The 19,888-nt window shown below is 43.4% G+C and overlaps 1 protein-coding gene, 1 long non-coding RNA gene and 1 pseudogene across 4 annotated transcripts; all 3 read left to right on the forward strand.

Annotated features, from left to right (window-relative positions):
* Positions 1-2,938: 2,938 nt before the first annotated feature.
* UBA2A (UBP1-associated protein 2A) lies at positions 2,939-9,175 on the forward strand. Of its 3 annotated transcripts, none has more exons than XM_088956024.1 (2): positions 2,939-4,792; positions 7,675-9,175. In XM_088956024.1, exon 1 carries the CDS (start codon positions 3,266-3,268, stop codon positions 4,790-4,792), a length of 1,527 nt encoding a protein of 508 aa, XP_088812150.1. In that variant the 5' UTR covers positions 2,939-3,265; the 3' UTR covers positions 7,675-9,175. The 3 variants fall into 3 exon arrangements, with proteins under 3 accessions (XP_088812150.1, XP_088812149.1, XP_088812148.1); XM_088956023.1 differs by lacking the exon at positions 7,675-9,175 and adding an exon at positions 7,038-7,425 and having other exon boundaries at positions 2,939-4,803; XM_088956022.1 differs by lacking the exon at positions 7,675-9,175 and adding an exon at positions 7,038-7,425.
* Positions 6,241-6,350, forward strand: LOC148845688 (U6 spliceosomal RNA; annotated as a pseudogene).
* A 2,214-nt stretch (positions 9,176-11,389) lies between the features above and the next one.
* LOC148845689 (uncharacterized) lies at positions 11,390-12,516 on the forward strand. Its single transcript, XR_016102542.1, has 2 exons — positions 11,390-12,045; positions 12,153-12,516. It is a non-coding gene; the product is annotated as an uncharacterized LOC148845689 (long non-coding RNA).
* Positions 12,517-19,888: the final 7,372 nt, after the last annotated feature.

Genomic DNA, 19,888 nt, shown 5'->3' on the forward strand with positions numbered 1-19,888 from the left:
AAGGCGGCGTGAGTCGATACCAAACATGATGGCTGCCAAGAAGAAATAACAGTATCAGTTCGGTAAGAACGAGATATATGTATGCATATGAACACAATGTCGTGACAAAAACCGTGCGACCTAAAAGGACAACTTACCCGGGCTCAGGCCGGTCTGCGCGAGCTTCTCCTCGGCCAAGTAGTCCGAGTAGAGGAAGCCTACTGATGCCCAGGACAACATCATTTTTTGAGTTTTGGGGTCCAGCTCGGCCCCGGAGTCCTGGATAGCACCCCTCCAAGAAGTAAGGAAGGGCCACCATTCGGGGTTGCGAACCAAATAATAATCCCGCTTCCAGGCGGGGATTTTCTTCGAGAGCTCTTGCAAGAGCTTGTAGCCACGACGGGGAGAGAAGTAGTAGAGACGCCTCTCCAGCAGGGCCCTGGGAGTGGCATTCTTTATATAGAGGCTAGTAGAGAAGATGTCTAAACTCAAGGGAAGACAATATTCCCAACACAAGGATATCGTCCCAACCAAGTTCCTAATGGCATTGGGATGGAGCTGGTCAATAGTGACATTGAAGTGATTTAGCACCTTCACTATCAAGGGGTGCACGGGGAGACGCAGGTCAGCCTCGAGCTGCTCCTGGTAAATGACTATATCGTTGGGGCCATGCTCCCAAGGAAAATTTACAGTGGGGATGCAGTAGAGAAGGTCCCTAGGGAGGTGGAAATAGCTAATCAGAGACCTAAGTCTCCCCTCTGTCATGGAGGAAGGGCCAAAAGTATCGGGCTCCCTTCCCCGCGAAGTAGAAGCTCCTTCACCGGAGACCTCCCTGGCCCCCGGAACCTGCTCCCAAGCTCCCCCCGAGCTTGAGGGAGCATCATCATCTTGGTCACCGCCTTGGTAACGAACATGGTACGGGTATCCCGACATGACCGACAATAAGTAAGACTCACCGAAAGAGGACGAGATGAAATATGTTGAGGAACTCGAGTAGACTTGACAAGTGCGCAACCTCAGAATCCGAAGATAGCAAGATGGCGTGAGGGGAAATGAGGCCTAGAGGGCCCTCCTATTTATAGCCCCCACGTTTCTGAATTGACGGCCCAGATCAAAGTGAATCCAACGGCTCGCAGGCGCACTGACCACACGCCTTCTGAAAACTGAAGGTGATTGGCGGCACGTCTTCCACGATTAAGGCAATGACAGATGCACAGCGCTCAAAATTAGGAGTTACTTCAGCACATTTTGGGAATCCGAAAAGTCATAAAAGTTAGGAAATCTCTTGATTCCCGCGGGTTCCTTTAATGTGAGTAGTCAATCAAGTTTGAAATTCGGTCAAATCAGTCCATTACGCTTCGTGAACTCCTCGCGCTAGGGCAATGCTCTCAACTCAAGGAGTGGAGGGCAATTGATGGAGGACGATTTGACCTGACCTATGGAACGGTGACACGCAGACACTGACTCAGCACGAACAATAGCTCAGCATTGTAGTCTAGTGCAACCGGGTGACGGGCCCATAAAGCAGCTCGTTACATCGTAGCCCACAAAAGAAGAAGCTCACCACAACGCGAGCTCCGAGTTTCCCGAGCTACTTTTGAAGGGATACTTCGAGGTAACTTTAGCTCGCGAGCTAAGGGAACTAGCTCGCCCAAGCTCCCAAGCAAACAAGTCACCCCAAGGACAAATTCTGTTAAAGGTAATCGTAAAGTATTCCGAGCTCGCTACAAAGTAGCTTGGGAATGGGCCGCATGGGCACTCCTCAGGAAGCTTCTCCCTGACAAGAACACACCGATCCGCTTGTAGATACCTCGAGGTAAAGACACCTCGGGCCAGACAGCTCGGCTTAGCTTGCCACAGGCAGCTCGCCGCTTACGAGATAGCCCGACATAGGGTAGCTCGCGGGAGGGTAGTCCAACACACTGCAGGAAGACCTCCTGCCGACCATTATACCCGACAAATCTGGGGGTAGTAGCCATATCCCTCGTCAGACAGCGTTGTGTCTACCACCTTCAAAGGGTGCCTTACACCTGACAGGCACATACACTACGGCGACGGCCCCGCACGTGCCACCTCAGCCCCGCCAGTAACGGCTGCGACAGGATGACAGTGGCGGTTATACCCGCCCTGTCAGAGGCCAGTGGGCCTGAGACAACTGATTTCTGTTATAAGGAGCTAGTATCAAGGAATGGAGGTATCATCTTCTAATCTCGCGCTATCTGCACTCTTAGCTTTCATCTTCTCCTTATTTCTCCTACAGAATACTAACTTAAGCATCAATGTGTTCCCCCCGGGCAAGCCCCCGAGGATTCTTCTTCTTCTTCTCCATCTCAGGTACCTTCCAGAAACCACGTAAATGCCAGCTAGAAATGACCGGATTGCACACCATCAATTTTCTTATTCCTACACGAGAATCGGTTCATCGACACTAAACAACCTCAGACCATGGCACCCAGCTTCCACTTAAGTGAAGCCAATTTAGAGAGGCCGGCTCGGCGATAGCTCTTTCTTTTTTCGGGAAGCCTTGCCTAAAGATTGTGCTATACACCGGACGGAGGGGGACCACTTGCGGTGTCAACTCGGGAAGACTATTGGGAAGGGTTTCGTTGCCTCTGGACCTGGCGGAAACAGAGTCAGAGGCTTATATTTTCCACAATGGTTGGATTTCAGTTGGTAAGAATGCCAAGGGTTCTTTGGCGAGTTGCATTTGAATGTGAAAGCGAATCCTTAATCATAGGTTCATGTTTCAGTTTGATGGAGAGCTGGAGTGCAATCCTTAGATTTTCCAAATCTGAGGCAGCATTCGACAGCCACCCATGCCATCTCTTTCTTTCCATTGTGTGCTCCTCCCTCCCTCTTCTTTGAAACGTCGGATTTGAAAAACCGACATAACAACGATCGCCGTTAATCTAAAAACTAGCATAACAGGGTAATTTTGACATGTTGAAGATTTCTAACTGTCACATGTCATTACGTGACCAAGCGGTAGGGATCAATTTGACAATTTTCGAAAGTTTGAGTATTACAATGACACGTTTTTGAAGTTTGAGTATAAATTTGACACTACTCCTAAACATCGAGTACTGAACTTGAAATTTCCCTAAAATATATTGCCGGTTGGCACGTAATGGAAAAACTGCAAAAGTTGCAGGGGCAATTTAAAATAACATGCATATAACTCCACCGACCGGGACGGTTCCAAACCCTAGCCAGAAAATCCCTCTCTTTGCATCTAATCCTCTCCATAGCATCATTACCTTCTGTCTGTTCTCCTAGCCTTCCCGCCATGGCGAAGAAGCGAAAGCTGGAGCCCAAAATTGAAGCAGAACCAGCCAACACGGTGGAAGAGCAGCAACAACAGCAGCAAGAAGAACAGATGGAAGAGCAGGCTCCCTTCGAAGTAGATGATGAAGAAGTAGAGCAAATAGACGCCGAAGATCCCGAAGACGGAGAAGAAGATGAAGAGGAGGAAACGGAAAACAACGACAATGCCCCCGAAACATCCAACGCCAACACATCTGCAATTGCAAGTGCTGCAGGGGAGGCGGCTCCGGCACCGTCGTCGGCACACGCCGATGGAGATGGTGCCGACGAAGGTGATGATGATACCGAAGAGCCAGTCCAGAAGCTCCTAGAACCTTTCACGAAAGATCAGCTCATCGATCTCCTTAGGGAGGCTGCCGATCAGCATTCCGACGTCATGGACCACATTCGCAAGGTCGCCGATGTGGACCCTGTTCATCGCAAGATTTTTGTCCATGGCTTAGGCTGGGACACTAATGCTGAAATTCTTATTAATGTTTTCAAGAAATATGGAGAGATCGAGGACTGCAACGCTGTAATTGACAAGATCACTGGAAAATCCAAGGGTTACGGTTTCATCCTCTTCAAGCACCGCAGTGGAGCCCGCAAGGCACTCAAGCAGCCGCAGAAGCGGATTGGCAATCGGATGACTGCCTGCCAACTGGCTTCGGCAGGGCCGGTTCCACCACCGACACAGGCGGCACCGCCTGCACCGCCGGTATCGGAGTATACACAGCGGAAGATTTATGTAAGCAACGTATCTGCGGATATTGACCCCCAGAGGTTGCTCAATTTCTTTTCTAAGTACGGGGAGATTGAGGAGGGTCCGTTAGGGTTAGACAAGCAGACTGGGAAGCCAAAAGGATTCACACTTTTCGTTTACAAGTCAGTTGATAGCGCAAAGAAGGCACTGGAGGAACCTCACAAAAATTTCGAGGGGCATATCTTGCATTGTCAGAAGGCAATAGACGGTCCGAAGCCGAATAAGCCATATTACCATCACCATAATCCACACCATTCATCTAGTACGATGCATGGTTCACATTTCCAAAGGAATGAAAACCCTAATTTTATGGGTTCTATGGGGAACCATGCTGCCGCAGCTGGGCCCGGGCACATGATGGCACCGTCCGCAGCTGGGGTATCATTCAACCAGGGAGCTCCACAGACATTAAACCCTGCTCTCGGTCAGGCGATAGCATTGCTTGCAACACAGGGTGCTGGATTAGGACTTACTAACCTGCTTGGCACTCTTGGGTCGACTGGCATGGGGGCCCAAGTCAACCAGACTGTGCCACCAATGGTGAACAACGCAGGCCACGGTATGCAGGGTGGGTATGGGAGCCAAGCTGTGGGGAGTAACATCAGTCCAGGCGTGATGGCTGGTTATGGTAACCAGCCTGGCATGCAGGGCGGATACCCGAACCCGCAAATGGGACAGCCGAATGCTGGGAGGTCGCAGCAGGGTGTTGGTCATATGGGTGGAGTTGCACCATACATGGGTCATTAGGTAAGGCACAGGTATGCCAGATAAAATATATGCCTTTTATGACAGTTCCTTACTTGAAATTACTGTAGTGTTCCTTAGAATGAATGATGTGAAATGTAGTTTAGACTTTGCAACATCGTAGTTGGCCCTTCTGTGTTGGGCCTTCCGAAGACTTCATAGGAAAAAAACAGTTCTTTAGCAAAAGTTTATCTTGCTCCACTTACTTTCTGTTGTTGTATAATTTGTGGATTTATTTTCATTTCAAATTCCTTGGGGATGACTGGAAGAATGTGTATATAGTGTTTATGAGTATAGTACTGGTTTTATAATGGAATTGCATGCTAGTAGGATTACTTTCACATGTTATTGGTGAGGTTTGGAAACCTGAATTTGATTTTTTGGTCATTTATAAGGACTCTCTGTAGATTATACATGTTTTTTTTCCTGCTAACAAGATCATTCATGTTTACAAATGTGGGGAGGGTTTCCCTCTATAATCTTGTAAAAGTGAATAAATATTGAAAATCCTATTCTTCTTTCGCAGTTAAAACTTTAGGTCTTATATAGAAAAAATATACTTCTGTTTGTAAAACATTATAATATTGTCTTTATGCCTTATTTCTAACAAGACAAAGTATCAGAAGAAAGAATTTGACTGAATTGCTATAATAGTTCTTGTTGGTAAATTTTGGCATTATGAATTTGAGACAGAGCCTATGAGTTTTAGTTTCTGCACTTATGCTATTTGTTATAAGCTAATGCACTTGCTAACAATGTAGTGCGTGCATGCACATTAGATCTTTTTCTTTAGACCTTGTTTCTAGCTGGACAAAAGAATCAGAAGAAGACTGAGTTGCTATAATTGGAATTATTGACGGATTTTTGCATTGAGAATTTGCGATGGAGCACATGGGTTCTAGATTTGGCACTTGTTATAAAACAATGCATTTGCTAGCAGTGTAGCCACCCCACATGCACAATTTGTTATATCAGTTTGTATCTCATGGCTATATGTTGTATCTTTGGGTGGAACTTGTTATAAAACAATGAACTTGCTAGCGGTGTTGTATCATTCTGTATCTCATTGATGTACATTATACCTGTGATTCTTCCATGGGGTTTTATATTTGGCACTTGTGCTGTTTGTTATAAATTAATGAGACTATAGTTTCTAGCAGTATAGCGCATACACACAATGTGTTACACCAGTTTGTATTTCATGGCTGTATGTAGTATCTATGATTCTATGAGTCTCCCATTGGCTACAAAGGGGCCCTCTATGATGCTGATAGTGGATACTTGTATAATCAACAATGCCCTCTTCTACTCCATTAGCCGTATGTTTAAAATATCAGTAGTGTATTTACTATCAAACCAAACGGTCCAAACCATTCTTCTAGTGAACCTTTATTATTCATTAACACTACTTTTCTTTGCCATGTTGAGGAATGGAGTTGAGTGGCAATCTGGGATTTAATTGCAGAAAGTCTGTGTAGTAGGTCATGAACAATACAGAGAAGATTAGCATGGCCCCTGTGCAAGGATGGCACACAAATCGAGAAAGATGTGTATCATGGATGAAATATTATTGATTTATTTATGCAGTTACCCATTGCTTATATAGATAGGTTCCTAATTAGGTGTCATGTAGCTGCTTTTCTTGTTCAATTGTCCTCTTATGTATTTCACCTAAAGCTATAGGAACATTACCATGCCTCGCTGACCAAGTAAAATCAGTTTTATTTGATCTTTAAGTGTTATGAACTGATTCCTTTTGACCATTCCACTGTGACTTTGCTATTCATCTTGGTTTAAAATGAAACTCTGTTATTGTGTTTTAAGTTGACTTCATGGTTTTGCATAATTGCAAGCCTTTTTCATTTTTTCTTGAATGTGAAGAAAGCCTTTTCTGTTTTATGTAAGAGTTTGGCAATGCGTTTTGAACTGATTTATACTTTGAAATCACATTTGATTTTGTTTCACCCATACGTTAATATTTGTAGTACTCCATTTTGAGAATTTTTGTTGATACTTTTACTGCATTCATTTATTTTCTAACAAATTGAGCTTGTTATTACATATTAATTTGACAAAAATATGGGGTACTTCTATTTTTCAAAGTTCTCAATTTAAAGTATCAAAAGTACGTAGTTGTGCATTTTGATGAATATATATATTTTTTTTTCAAACTAGCATGAAGGTTTCTGACTCGGAAATTTTATTTTTTTGGAAACTGGTTTTTATGTTTTACTTATTCATTGTGCAGATTCCTTATAGGTGCGTCAACCTTTTAGTCAGGACTGGTGATTCTTCTGAAGTTCCAGGAGCTCATGCAAATGCCACCTTTATATTTATGATGAAGTGTTGCTTTAAAGACCAAAAACATAGGATTGTCAAGTGGAGTTTGAGTCTTATTTTCCATCACTTCTTTTTTTTTTTTTTATTGTTATGCTTCTTCAAAACTCTGTACTATTTTAAGTTCTCATGTTGCTTTGTTGAAAGCTTTGACTACTAGATTGAGTCAGGAGTCTAGAACTTTCTGTACTTTTAGAGTCTGATAGGCATAATTGACATTTTTTTGTCTATTTTGGGATGGTCACCTCATGACATTATATGCTTTCTAGTGATAAAATATGTTTTTAGGTTCTCTAGCAGTTGCTGAATGTTGTTCTTGTGGAGTTATTTTTTTAGCATACCATCACACTGAAGCTAACCTGAATTGATATTGGTTGTAAGGTGCAGTATGGTTAATTTTGTCTTTTAGAACTGAATTCCGTTACACCGAGTCCATTACTCATCTCTGACATGCTCAATTGGGGACAAGCTGAAATCTCAAGTGGTTACTGAAATCTGATATTTAAATTTCGATATGTTATATGTTCTGACCTTATTTATTTTTGCAGGTTGTTTCATGAAGCAGTGCAAGCAGCTTCCTTAACTACCATAACTGCAGTCTTTTATTTTCTTTTTTCCCTCTAGGATGTACAATGAAAGCATAACTTTTGATTGATAAAACAAGATGGGATTTTCTTCAAGAAAAAAAAAACTAGTTCAGTGTTGATCTTTCCTTTAGATTTTGACTAGAAAAAACTAGAGCAATGTGGATCTATATAGATTGTTTTTAACCGCTCAGTCATCTGGAACAGTTGCTAGTTTGTCAAAAAGTCTAAAATGCTCCTATTTTATTATTTGATAACTTTTCCCAGAAACAGCCTATTTGGTTAGTACATATTTGTTCTATTTCGGGAATTTAAATTTTAAACCTGGGTAAATGATTTGCAGTGAAATTTCCATGGCTTAGAATGTTTTTCTCTGAAATTGTTGTTTGATAAAAAATAAGAAAAAGAAAAAAATTCCAGATTTGATCTTCCATTTGTTCTTTTGCTTGAGATGGAGCAAATCTCACTTTGAACTGGATTTTTATATTTTGGAGTCAGTTCAGCCACACAAGGAATCCCTGCTAGCGCCAGATTCATGTTGGTCATTAAATTTAATTGGTGTTTTGTTGGTTGGCTAATACATGAAGTTGACAAAGGTATTATTCCCATCCTTTTCTCTTAACTTTTTTTTGCTAATGATGGTCCTTAAATATGCTTCCATAACCGTCTTTGTGAGTTACCATGTGTTGTTAATGATGTCCATTTTTGCCTAACATTCTCTGGAATATTGTTTTTATCAGTTGTTGACGTCCTTGGTCCTTGGCCAATTTTCTTTTCAAGTCTACTCTTAATTTACCCATTTGAGGGTTGTGCTACAAAGTGAAGAAATCTTCCAAGTTATTGCTAGGATTTGCTTGCAGCACTATCTTCATCAAATGGTTAAGTAGGCAACTTCTGGTATGGAAGGTAATAAAGTGAACCAGTAATTCGTTTGGATGCTTTAATTGATACTGCTTTGAAGCTGTTGTCCTTGGATAGATAAACGGGGCTTTGAGATGAGAGAAGTGGGACTTGGAAAAGTGCCATTTCAAGTACAAATATCTTTCAAATTCTTTAGTCAGCTAGAATAAAGTTCTTTGGCAGCTAGGATGTGTTATGCAAGGTAATGTTTTGGTTGACTTATCAGTCCCACCTGAGCAAAATAAGTGCCATATACATATTATAGTACATTCAAATGGTTCTGGAGAAACTACTATTAAAGAAATAGTAGGCCTAAGGTGTGAAATTGAATGGTTAATTGTGATAGTGATGGGAATCTAATCTCTTTGATCATATGGGCCCATCCTGATCAGTAATTTGTTTGGCCTGTAATAGAATTGCTATTGAAGGGACAATGGCCTGAGATGTCTAAAGAAAAGTCAGTTTTGGTGGAGAGAGAGATTGATATTCCTTCAATCTTTTGCCTGGTCATTGATAAAAAATGAGTTTTCAAAGTTATTGAAACCTACATATTTTCACCCCAAAAATGTGATGGTGAAGACAACAAGTTGCTTTTCCATTAATTTGGCTTCTAAATTTAGGTATGTATTGCATTTTCTTCTTGGAAATGGTACACAGACGTATATAAGCTTGACCTTAATAGAGATTTGGTAGGATTTATCAATTTGAACAGTTAAATAACCCTGACGGGAAAAGGGAACTTTTTTATGCTGAAGATATATGATGAGAATTGCTAGTCATTGGGATTTCAAATTGGTTATGTACCAAATGGATAATTTTCTAGTATGGTTATGTTTTCTGAGTCGAAGTTCTTTTGCTCTCATTGGACACTTAACTAGTAAGCTGGCCATGATATAGCTTCAGTGATTTAGTGGCTAGGACTTAAGAGCCGGCCTTTTCAAATTTTCTCGAGGAATATATATGCTGAATTTCTTTCGAAATAATAATCTTAGATTGCTTCCCTTTTAATTAATGATGTTATGAACTGATCTACGCTAGGAAAAGAAAAATTGAAACTGCATTGATGGAGCAGTTTACTTTTGAAATTTAAGCTGATGAAATTTGTCTGTTGAGAGGACTGAGGCTGCTGTGCTGCTTGGAAATTTGGTTTGATGATGCCATGTTGGTTTTGTCGGGGTGTATGCTTTTTGTTAAACAGCTCGGTGGAGTGAGGGTTGGCTGTTTTGTTCTTTTTTAAGAGAGTTTGACGGGATGTATGTTTTGGTAGCTCTGCTTGTTAATTTGTTCATGAATCTAAATTGATATTTTGTTTAGTCTTGTCTATCCATTGGACCCTCTGTTAGGGTATGTTGCTAGGGTAAGAATGTTAGTAGAACATTTAATTTTGATTACTTGGATTGGAGTGACAACTGTTCTGTGGTAATAGTCAGCCTTCACCATTTAGTATATGTTCGTTTATTTTTTTTGTTGTAAATGTTTAACCATTTTATTCAACTATGAATACCGTCCAAACATTTGATTTGAGCTATGAATACCGTCTATACATTTGATTCAACTGTGCCTTTTTTATAAGATTTTGAACTGATTGTGGGTCCGGATAAACGGAATCTAGGGTCCTCAGACTTGTTTTGGGCCTTATAGACGTAGGCCCTCTGCACTCGGTCCCAATCTTTTGTCGGTGAGATATTTTTCCCAGATTCATCCTTCTTAACCAATAGAGACCGAACTTTATGCTGTTTTAGTTACTAATTGAGTTTATTTGGACTGTTTTGAAAATGGATTTCCTTCTGTCGATATTCTATTAATCCATGTGATATGTCGTAATGATGATAATATTCTCCCCCATTCTCTCCCCTAAATCTTAAATGGTTTAATGTAGGATCTCTGTCGGAAATCTTTGTATTTTCTATTCGTGGGTCGTGGGAGGCAGTACATTGTTCTGTAACTTCAATCAGTGGATGGGATGTGCTTGTTCGAATTTATTATAAATTAAAGTTTAATTGATGCATTTGACATTCCTTATTTCTTTAGGACTTTTATCACCTTTTTGCATTAAAAAACCCAGTGGGGGTATTTCAACAGCAAAAAGGGGGACAAGTCTTTAAAATAAGGGATGCCAAATGCACAGCTTAAAACACCTATTCACTCTTTCTTTTTGATACAAAGGGAAAATCACGAATCACATACTCGCTTTACTAACAATGTCTTTTCGATACCTCTTAGAGACTTGTCCGAACGCTTTGTCTTGAACGTATCTTCTGCGTCCGTGGCTTCACATGATCGCCAATGAAACATGGATGCATCGGCTTTCGAAATAAAAATTCAGTTATAGTGGTGATATTTTGAATTTATTGGTTATTGCTAATGCTGGTTTGGGATTTTTTTTGGAGTGTTACAGGGGAGTACTGCGACAATGGTTGTAGATGTGAACTGAACGTATCCTATTATTATATTTTTTTTATGTTAATTAAATGCTTAAGGCACCCCTCATTACAGTCAAAAGCATCCATTACAACCCTTTTATTGGTTTCTTGTCTTTCCCTTCCTTTTCCTAACTTTTCCTTCAAACCAAACATATAGTTAAGGCTTAAAGTTTTAACCGGTTTCATGTCTTGTAGTTGTAGGAAGGATCTTTACCTATTGGACTCGCACCGTATGGAGCGTTATGGTATGGGGGGCGGGCGACCTTGTGTATAGGGTGTAAACGTATTGAATTCAAATTGAATAAATCATAAATCAATATCTGAATCAAGGTTCAAATTTCGATAGCTGGATACGCGGGTTGGGGTGTATCGGGTGAATTGATATTCTTTTATTATTATTATTAATTTTTTTAAAATTTTTGTTGAAACTGGTTCAGGGGGTTTGGTTTAAGTTTTCTCCACCCCCTGAACCGGTTAGACTCTGATACACTCACTATAGGGGTGTATCGGAGGGGTCCGGAGTGATACGTATCGGCCAATATGAGTTGATATGTGTTGATACTTTGAACCTTGATCTGAATATCTGAGGGATATGGAAAGGTAATATCTGATGAAATTGAATTTGTTGTGTAAATATTATCAATATCTGAATTCGATTATGATGAATCCCAAATTTGAAATCTGATTTTTGAATGCCATTGACAATCCAAGTTTTGTAGCCCTCTAAAAAAACTAACGCTCCCTTTTTATTGTTATGCACGGTTTCGTTAATCTTATGACTGAGGAATTCTAAAGTCCACATGTTCGAACAGGCTATGTGACAACAATATTGGAATGAACTTCTGATGCCACAATGTCATTTTTTCTTGATTTAAGATGACCGAAGCAGGTAAAATGGGTTGGTACTTGGTAGCCTTGTATACTCAATCCCGTTGATTAAATATTACATTAAAAAAGGGTAAGAGACTTACCTTTAAGACCTCCCTTCCATGAGGTAAAGAATTGGTTTCATGTAAGTTCGTGTGCCGTTAAACTTTATTGATTTTTTTTTTCAAAAACCCAATGTTACCCCTCTTAAGGCTTACTAATGGTTTGTGTTTGTAATGCTATCTGAAACAGGGCAAAGAAGGGGAGAAAGAAGAAGGAAGGAAAAAAAAGAGTAGAGAGGAATGAAAGGAAGAGAGAAAGAGGTGGAGGACGGGGTCACTCTGGTCTTGATCGGGAGATTGAAGAAAGTAGGTCAACAATGGTGCGCCCTGCTATGGTAATAACAACTTTTGTTGGTCAAAACTACAACGCACTGAATGACAAATGACAAAAGAACAGGTTCTGATTAAGAGGGGTAGTGATTCAATCTATGTTCTGTATGCATGTCCATTTGTCAGTAGAAGTTTTATTTTATTTTTTTATCCAGATTTGAGTATCATGGAGTGTATGGGTACTTTTTACATTTTGAATGAGCATCCTTTTTTGGATAGTAGTATGGAGCTTAAGTTTTCGCCACTGTTCTACAATGATGAGCTTGCTGTTGCTACAATGACTGAAGTTAAGATTTCAGGGTTTTAGAAATTGAACCTTTCAATGAAATGATTGATAGTTTAGAACTAACCAAAACCTTAGGAAAACAATTAAGACAGATTTAGTTTCAAAGATATTTTTATAACTGTTGAGCTTGCTGTTGCTACAATGACTGAAGTTAAGATTTCAGGGTTTTAGAAATTGAACCTTTCAATGAAATGATTGATGGTTTAGAACTAACCAAAACCTTAGGAAAACAATCAAGACAGATTTAGTTTCAAAGATATTTTTATAACTGTTTCTTTGCCATTGTTGTTCTAGCACAAGTAGCCAAGGTTGTCTTTTGCATGGTTTCATAGGGGAAATCTAAAATTTTCCTTCTCTAACAACCTCCCATCTACCGAAGGCTGTGATTTCACATCAAATTACCCCAAAATGTTCATAAGATCAACTTTGTGAATGTGTGAGCAGCCCTCAAAGTGACTGTACAAAGGTTGAGCCTAGCTACAACGATTATTCTCATTTCAAAATGATAAATCTCCTGGTACTCTTTGAAAACTTGAAGGGCAATAAAGGATAAAAGTGTCTTTTTATGATTCTGTCAAATATAACGGTATTTCATCTAAATAAAGGGAGGTTTAAGTCCTATTAAAAATTAGAAAGGAGGTATAAGTATTTATGGTAAACCATAAGGGAGGTTTAAGTGTTTTACCCTAAAAAAATTGAGGTGACGATGGAATTATGGGAGTAAATTAAATGAAATGGGGGGTTTTGGCCTTTCTTTAAGATGGGGTTTTAGGGCTTTTCACCTAGATTTTATTATTGAGTTATAAATTATTAATTGTAAGTTTATATAAAAGTAAGGTTTAAGTGTTTAACATATATGTATTGAAAAGACAAATATATCCGGATATGCTTTGGATACATAGGTATGCTACGAAAATTAAAAAACGGATTGCCAACTCAGTGGGCTCCCATGGTCCATGATGTACCCTAATCACTTTCCTTCTAATCATCCCCGTAACAATGTTCGAACAAAACGTTGGACGTTCCGGATTTATGACTGCAATGGCTTTTTGGGACTGTGTGTCAGATCCGAACTTGTTCATGTGTGTTATCGATCCAGCTAGAGAGCCACGGGCTCTTGTAGCTAACAAACTCCATCAGTGATGGGATATGATTGTGACATTAAGAGTGGATTATTAGGTTAAGTCGAGCCACTAGTAGGGATGTAACTTGAGCGGGTCCAACCTGAGTCTGACCTGATTTTTTGCACGGGTTGGTCCTGAGTTTTCAGGTTGCGGGTTAGGGTTGGGTTGAGGCCTCGGGTAGCCTGAGCCTGGCCCAAATAAAAAAAGTATATCCATATATATATATGTGTATAATTATAGATATTTTTAATTAATTATACACTTAAATTGGATCACAAAATACACCCAATAAAAGGTGACTTCATAAAATTGTATACATAAATTCTTTCAAATCCAACCAACCCACCCAAACTTGACTAACTCGACCTGGCCCAAGCAAAACTTGAACCCAACCTAAATTGTATTGGGTTAAGCTCAGGTTGGGCCTGAATTGATAAATTTGGGCTTAACATCAAGTTGGGTCAGACCTGAGCCTGAAATTTGTACTTTCAATCTGACCCAACCTGCCCGAATTGCACCCTAGCTCCCTAGCCACCAACTTGCAGTCAGTTCTAAGACAGGACTAGGGTGTCCCAAACCATACATACTTGGTGTGCTCTTAGTGAAACAACATGCACTCAATATTCTCAACTTCTTTACTGCACATACAGAGCATAAACCATCTATCTCGAAAGACTCTGGCTGATGCTTCCTTGCTAGCAAATAGGAATCGCCCTCGCTATACCTCCCAAAAAATCATTAGACCCTTGATGGAAGCCCCTTCTGGCCCCAAATAGTCTTCCAAACTACCATGTAGCTATAGATTCATGGAGTTTTATTATACCAGGACAACTAGGAATGGCAACAGGTGGAGATGGAGCGCAATCCAGCCGGTCTTAGCTGTCAACAATTTCGTCTCTGAGTGGAGCGACGGGGAGCCTGAAACGGAGAAGATGAGGGAACTCTAGGGGGAACCCGATGAGATAGCTCCGAAGCTCAAGTTAGTATTCTCTCAAAGGCAAAGTAAAGACCAGATGGCGCAAAGTTCACATACCTTGTTGCTGGGGGTAGGGGACCTTCTATAACCACTTCGCACACTCACTCCGAAGCACCTGTCAGGTCGGGTATGATTACCCTTGCTTTTGTCAGTTCGGGTGTTGTCCTTTCTGCTGGGACAGAACCGCCACTGCTTTGTCGAAGCCGTCTCTGTAACTAGAGATGGCAGTGCCAGGAAGCGGTGGCAGGTGACCGTTTGGAGCGTGGCCGTCAAGCATCAGATCCCAAGTCAGTTAGGTGCGCCGCCCTTGGGTACGGACTTCCTCGGTGTCAGGCATGGTACGATTTGTTTGGTTTTGGCATCCTCGGGGCGATGTGGTGGCGTGGTGAGCGAGGTGAAGTCTTGAGTTCAGAGGTATGTCCTGTATTGCTAAGGTGAGCCAGTTCGGCGAGGTGCGTCCCTAACTGTTACATGCAGGCCAGTTTGGGTGACTGTCTGGCTTGGGGCCGAAGGGAGAGTTCGGGCTCCTAGTAGGGAGTTTGGTCCACTGGTTTCTCCCCTTGGTGCTCGCGCCTTTGGCGTGCTTTTATGCCGAGCTGTTGCCTTGCCACGTGTTGCGTAATTGTGAGGTCGGGCCAAATCTTCCTTCATCAATTGCCCCCCCACTCATCGTGCCAAGGGTCTTGCCTTGGCGCGGGGAGTTTGCGAGGTGGTAGGTGGATTTGTCCCATTCTTCGAATCTTGACATCGCGAGGTGCTTTGTCAGGGTTCTTCGGTTTTTTGGGGCGTCGAAAAGGCGGGAGATGTGCCTACTGCTCATAAATGTGGTAGCACGCATTTAATTTAAATTTTAAAAAATCGCACCGCCGGGACGTGACAACGGGTCTTTTAATTTTGAAAAGAGTGTGCCACTGCCGTTTTGAGGAGACGTGCGCTGGTGGTTGTCAGTTGTAGAGAGACGTGTGCGGCGCGTTGTCAATTTCGGAAAGACGTGCGCTGGTGCGTCATCGATTTCAAAAAGACGTGCGCTGACGTTTCACTCTTTTCGGAAAAACGTCCGCCAATCACGTCTCGATCTCAGGGGACGTGTGGTCAGCGCGTATGCGGGCCGTCGGATTGGCTTTGATCTGCACTGCTGGTTCTTGGTTACTATAGCTATAAATAGTAGGGGATCCCAATTGATTTGTCACTTCTGGGGTTTGCTTCTTGAGCTCGCGTCCAGGCCTTTCAGTTCGCGCCTAGGCTTCTTACTTCGCCTTCAAGGTTTTTGGCTTGTTCCAGTCTCCGGAGCCTTCAAAACATTCTTTCGGTGAGTACCTTTCTGAATCCACCTCTTTTCCTTGATGTCTAGCTTTGATAGCTCAGACGATTTTTCAAGTAGGACTGATGTAGGTTCTACAAACCGAGCCGTATCCCCCAACTGCCTTAGTGATCCTGAGGTGGAACTTGAGGATGGCTATGAACTCGTAGGCCGAGCCGCTTCGGGCAATTTGGGGTCTACCTCTTGCCGAGGTCGGATGCTAGACAGGTTTGGTCCTTCGACCATGACGCCCGAGGGGCTCCAATCTATACTTATGTCTTACAATCTGCCTGGGGGTATACCTATTTCATTCCTTCGGGTAGCTTTCCATTGGAACACGGTCCTGATAAGATCGTGATTTTTTGAGAGCAGCTCACTGCGGGGCTGCGACTGCCTTTCCACCCCCTTCTCGTCAAGGTCATAAACCACTTCGGCGTTACCATTGGCCAGCTTCATTCGAACTCTATTCGGAACCTGGTGGGGACAGTCTCCCTTTTTGCGAACAAAACTTCCCTTTAGACTTGGAGATATTCTCCTCTATCTTAATGCTCAAGAAACAAGCGGGTTCTCTTCCTGGGGGAAGACGGGCGTATTACCTATCTCATCGCCCGGGTTTTAAGCTTTTGCACGAACTTCCTAACAAGGTCCCGGCGTGGAAGCGGGACTACTTCGGGGTGCGAAGTACACAAGGGTGGCCTTTTCAGACCGGGTGGGGTGAGGCCACTCCTGATTCTGGTGTCACTCTCGATAAAGAGACGGTGAAGGGCCTCCGGCAATGGGCACGACAAGGTTTAAAGTGCCATCAGTACTTAACAGAGGCCAAGCTTATTGCGGCCGGCCTGAGTTCGGATAGGTTTCTTAGCTCAGGTTTCTTGTTTGCTTTGTTCTCTTGTTCTTTTATGATGCCGAACTCTTTCTTGCAGGTGTGATGGATGCAGAGAGGACTCGTGAGGGCGCTTGTTCCAAGGCATAAAGAGGAGGAAGTGGGTCGCCAAGCGAACTCGCACCGAGCTGCCCAAGGATGAGGAGCCTCAAGTTCCAGGTCACTCGCTGGAGGATCTGCCCAGGGAGCCCGAGGTGGCTCCTCCGATGCATGAAGCATCCGGGGCGCCTTACGCTGAGACCACTCACACAGGTGCTCCCGCCTACTCCGGTGCTCCGGCTCACTCTGGGTCCGCTCATACACGGGCTGGGCCCTCGGGTTCGGGAGCTCAAGGGGAGTTTAGGAGCGTGTTGTCGCCAAACTACGCTCTTCAGAAGAGTAGGGAGGCTACTTTCCCCGAGGAGATCGCGGCGTGGACCGATGTTCCCTTAAATCAGGTCGCCTATCGTGCCGTGACTCATGCTATGGTGGTAAGTCAAATTTCGTCTGTCTTCGTTTTCTATCTTTCTTGCTGTTGTCACTCACTTGTTTCTTTTGGTAGGTGAACTCTTCTATTCATGCCTTAGCGGCCCAGGTGGAGAGGAGCTCACGACAGGCGTGAGCTGTTGAGGCGGTTGCTCATGCTGCCGAAGAGGCTTTCCGTGCCGCCGAGGCGAATACCCAAGCTGTTGAGGCGACTGCTTATGCTGCCGAAGAGGCTGCTCGCGTTGCTATGGCCAGGCAGGTGATGTCTCAGTGGGATGCCGAGGCCATGGGGGTAGTCGTGAAGCACATGGCGGACTTGAGGTTGGACTTGCAGCATCAGGTCGAATATCTTCAGGAGCACATCAGGGAGAAAACGCAAATTTTTTCCCAAGGTATTGAAGATGCCAAGAAGAAGGCTGTTGAAGACTACAATGCCTCTCCGCGTTTTGACGACCTGATGGTGGATTCTTACAAAAGGGGGTTCAAGCTGAGCCAGTGGATGATCCGGAACACGTATCCCGACCTCGACGTTAGTGCCATATCCACTTCGCGTATAACTCAGGAGATGGCCAATGCTGCCGATGGTGAGCCAGATTCTGAGGGCGAGGCAGGGCATTCGGGTGTTGTTGAAGTGCCTTCTGATGGGGAAGAAGTAGCTCCGGGCATGTAATTTTTTTTTTATTTTTATTTTTTATGTACTCCTTTTTCTTGCAATGGAATAGACAATCTTTTCGGTCAAAGTGTTGTTCTTTTTTCCGAATTGATTTTTTGTCGAACTGATAATATGCCAATTTGTTTCTTGCCCGGGTTATTGTACTCACGCGACCTGTTTCGCTATTTGATACTTAGTCTCTGCTCCGCATCTTGGCCCTAAGGCTCTTGTAGCGAACTGATTTTTTTCCAAGCTGATAATATGCCCGATTTTTCTTTGCTTGCTTATGTCGAGGTTCCTCTTTTTGGCCTCTACATCTTGACCCTAAGGCTCTTGTAGCGATTTCGTCCACTTCGCTTGGCAGTTTATAGGTAGTATCACCTTAAGTTAACAATGTTCCATGCTCGGGGTACTTGTTTACCTTCTAAGGTTTCGAGCTCGTATGCCCCCCCGAGCGCTCTCTTTACTTTATAGGGCCCTTTGGTCCAAGTTTGCCCACGCCAGGTTTGGGCACCATAATCTTACGAAGGACCAGGTCGCCGACCCGGAAGCTTCGCTGCTTTACTCTGGCGTTGTAGTACTGAGCTACCTGCTGCTGGTAGGCCGCTGTCCGGATGTGTGCGAGGTCCCTTACCTCGTCCAGTAGGTCAAGGTTGGTACGTAACTCATTTCCGTTCGTCTGATCGTCATATGTTTCTAGTTGCAATGTTGGTACTTTGATTTCCGCTGGGATTGCTGCTTCAGTGCCGTAGGTGAGGTTGAAGGGGGTTTCTCCCGTGGCAGTTTTTTCTGTAGTTCGGTGAGCCCATAAAACACTTGGTAGCTCTTCTGCCCACAACCCCTTAGCTCTATCTAGGCGTGCTTTCAGTCCGCGCAGGATGACTCTATTCATTACTTCTGTCTGACCGTTTGCCTGCGAGTGCGTGACTAATGTGAAGTTCTACCAAATCCCGATGTTCTGGCACCACTCTTGGAACTTGATATCCTCGAACCGCTTGCTGTTGTTGGAGATCAGTACCCGAGGTAACCCGAAGCGACATACTATGTTCTTCCAAAAGGAGTTCTGTATGTTTTGGGCCGTAACTGTTGCCAGAGGTTTGGCTTCTATCCACTTTGTGAAGTAATCTACTGCCACCACTATGAATTTTCTCCCACCTGTTGCTGGCGGGAATGACCCCAGGAGGTCGATGCCCCATTGTGCAAAGGGCCACGGGCTGGCGAGGTATTTGAGGTCGGAAGCAGGCTGATGGTGGATATTGGCATGCTTCTGACACTTGTTGCATTTTCTGACGAGCTCGACGGCTTCTGCCTTCATCGTTGGCCAGTAGTATCCTTGTCGAAGTGCTTTTTGGGCGAGTGCTCTGCCCCCCAGGTGTCCACCGCACAGACCTTCATGAGTATCGTGGAGTATGAGCTCGGCTTCGACGGGTCGCAGGCAACGCAAGTAGGGAAGCGTGTAGGACTGCCGGTACAACCATTCGTCAATTATGACGAATTTGGCTGCCTGGCGCTGCACCCTCTTGGCTGCATTGCGGTTTGCAGGGAGGGTTCCATCTAGCAAGAAGCTCGCGAGTGGGTCGATCCAGCTCGGCTCTGCTTCGAGGACGGGAGCGACCTCCTCTGCCCCACCGAGAATACTAGGCCGAGGTAAGTCCTCTATGTACACGGTTCTCATATTGTTGTGGCAGAGCGTCGACCTCAGTGTTCTCTGACATCGGGATTTGCCTGATGAAGTGTTACTAGAAGTTGAGTAGGGCCTCTTTTATTTTCGCCAAGTATGCGATCATGGAGAGCTCGCGTGCTTCGTACTCACCCGTAACCTGGTTGACCACGAGCTGGGAATCGCTGCAGATGACTAAGTGCTTTGCTCTTACCTTTTGCGCTAGGTTCAGCCTAGCTATCAGTGCTTC

Source organism: Nelumbo lutea, chromosome 7, assembly GCF_056320005.1.
Source record: "Nelumbo lutea isolate HS-2025 chromosome 7, American lotus-T2T, whole genome shotgun sequence".
Classification (NCBI taxonomy): Eukaryota; Viridiplantae; Streptophyta; class Magnoliopsida; order Proteales; family Nelumbonaceae; genus Nelumbo; species Nelumbo lutea.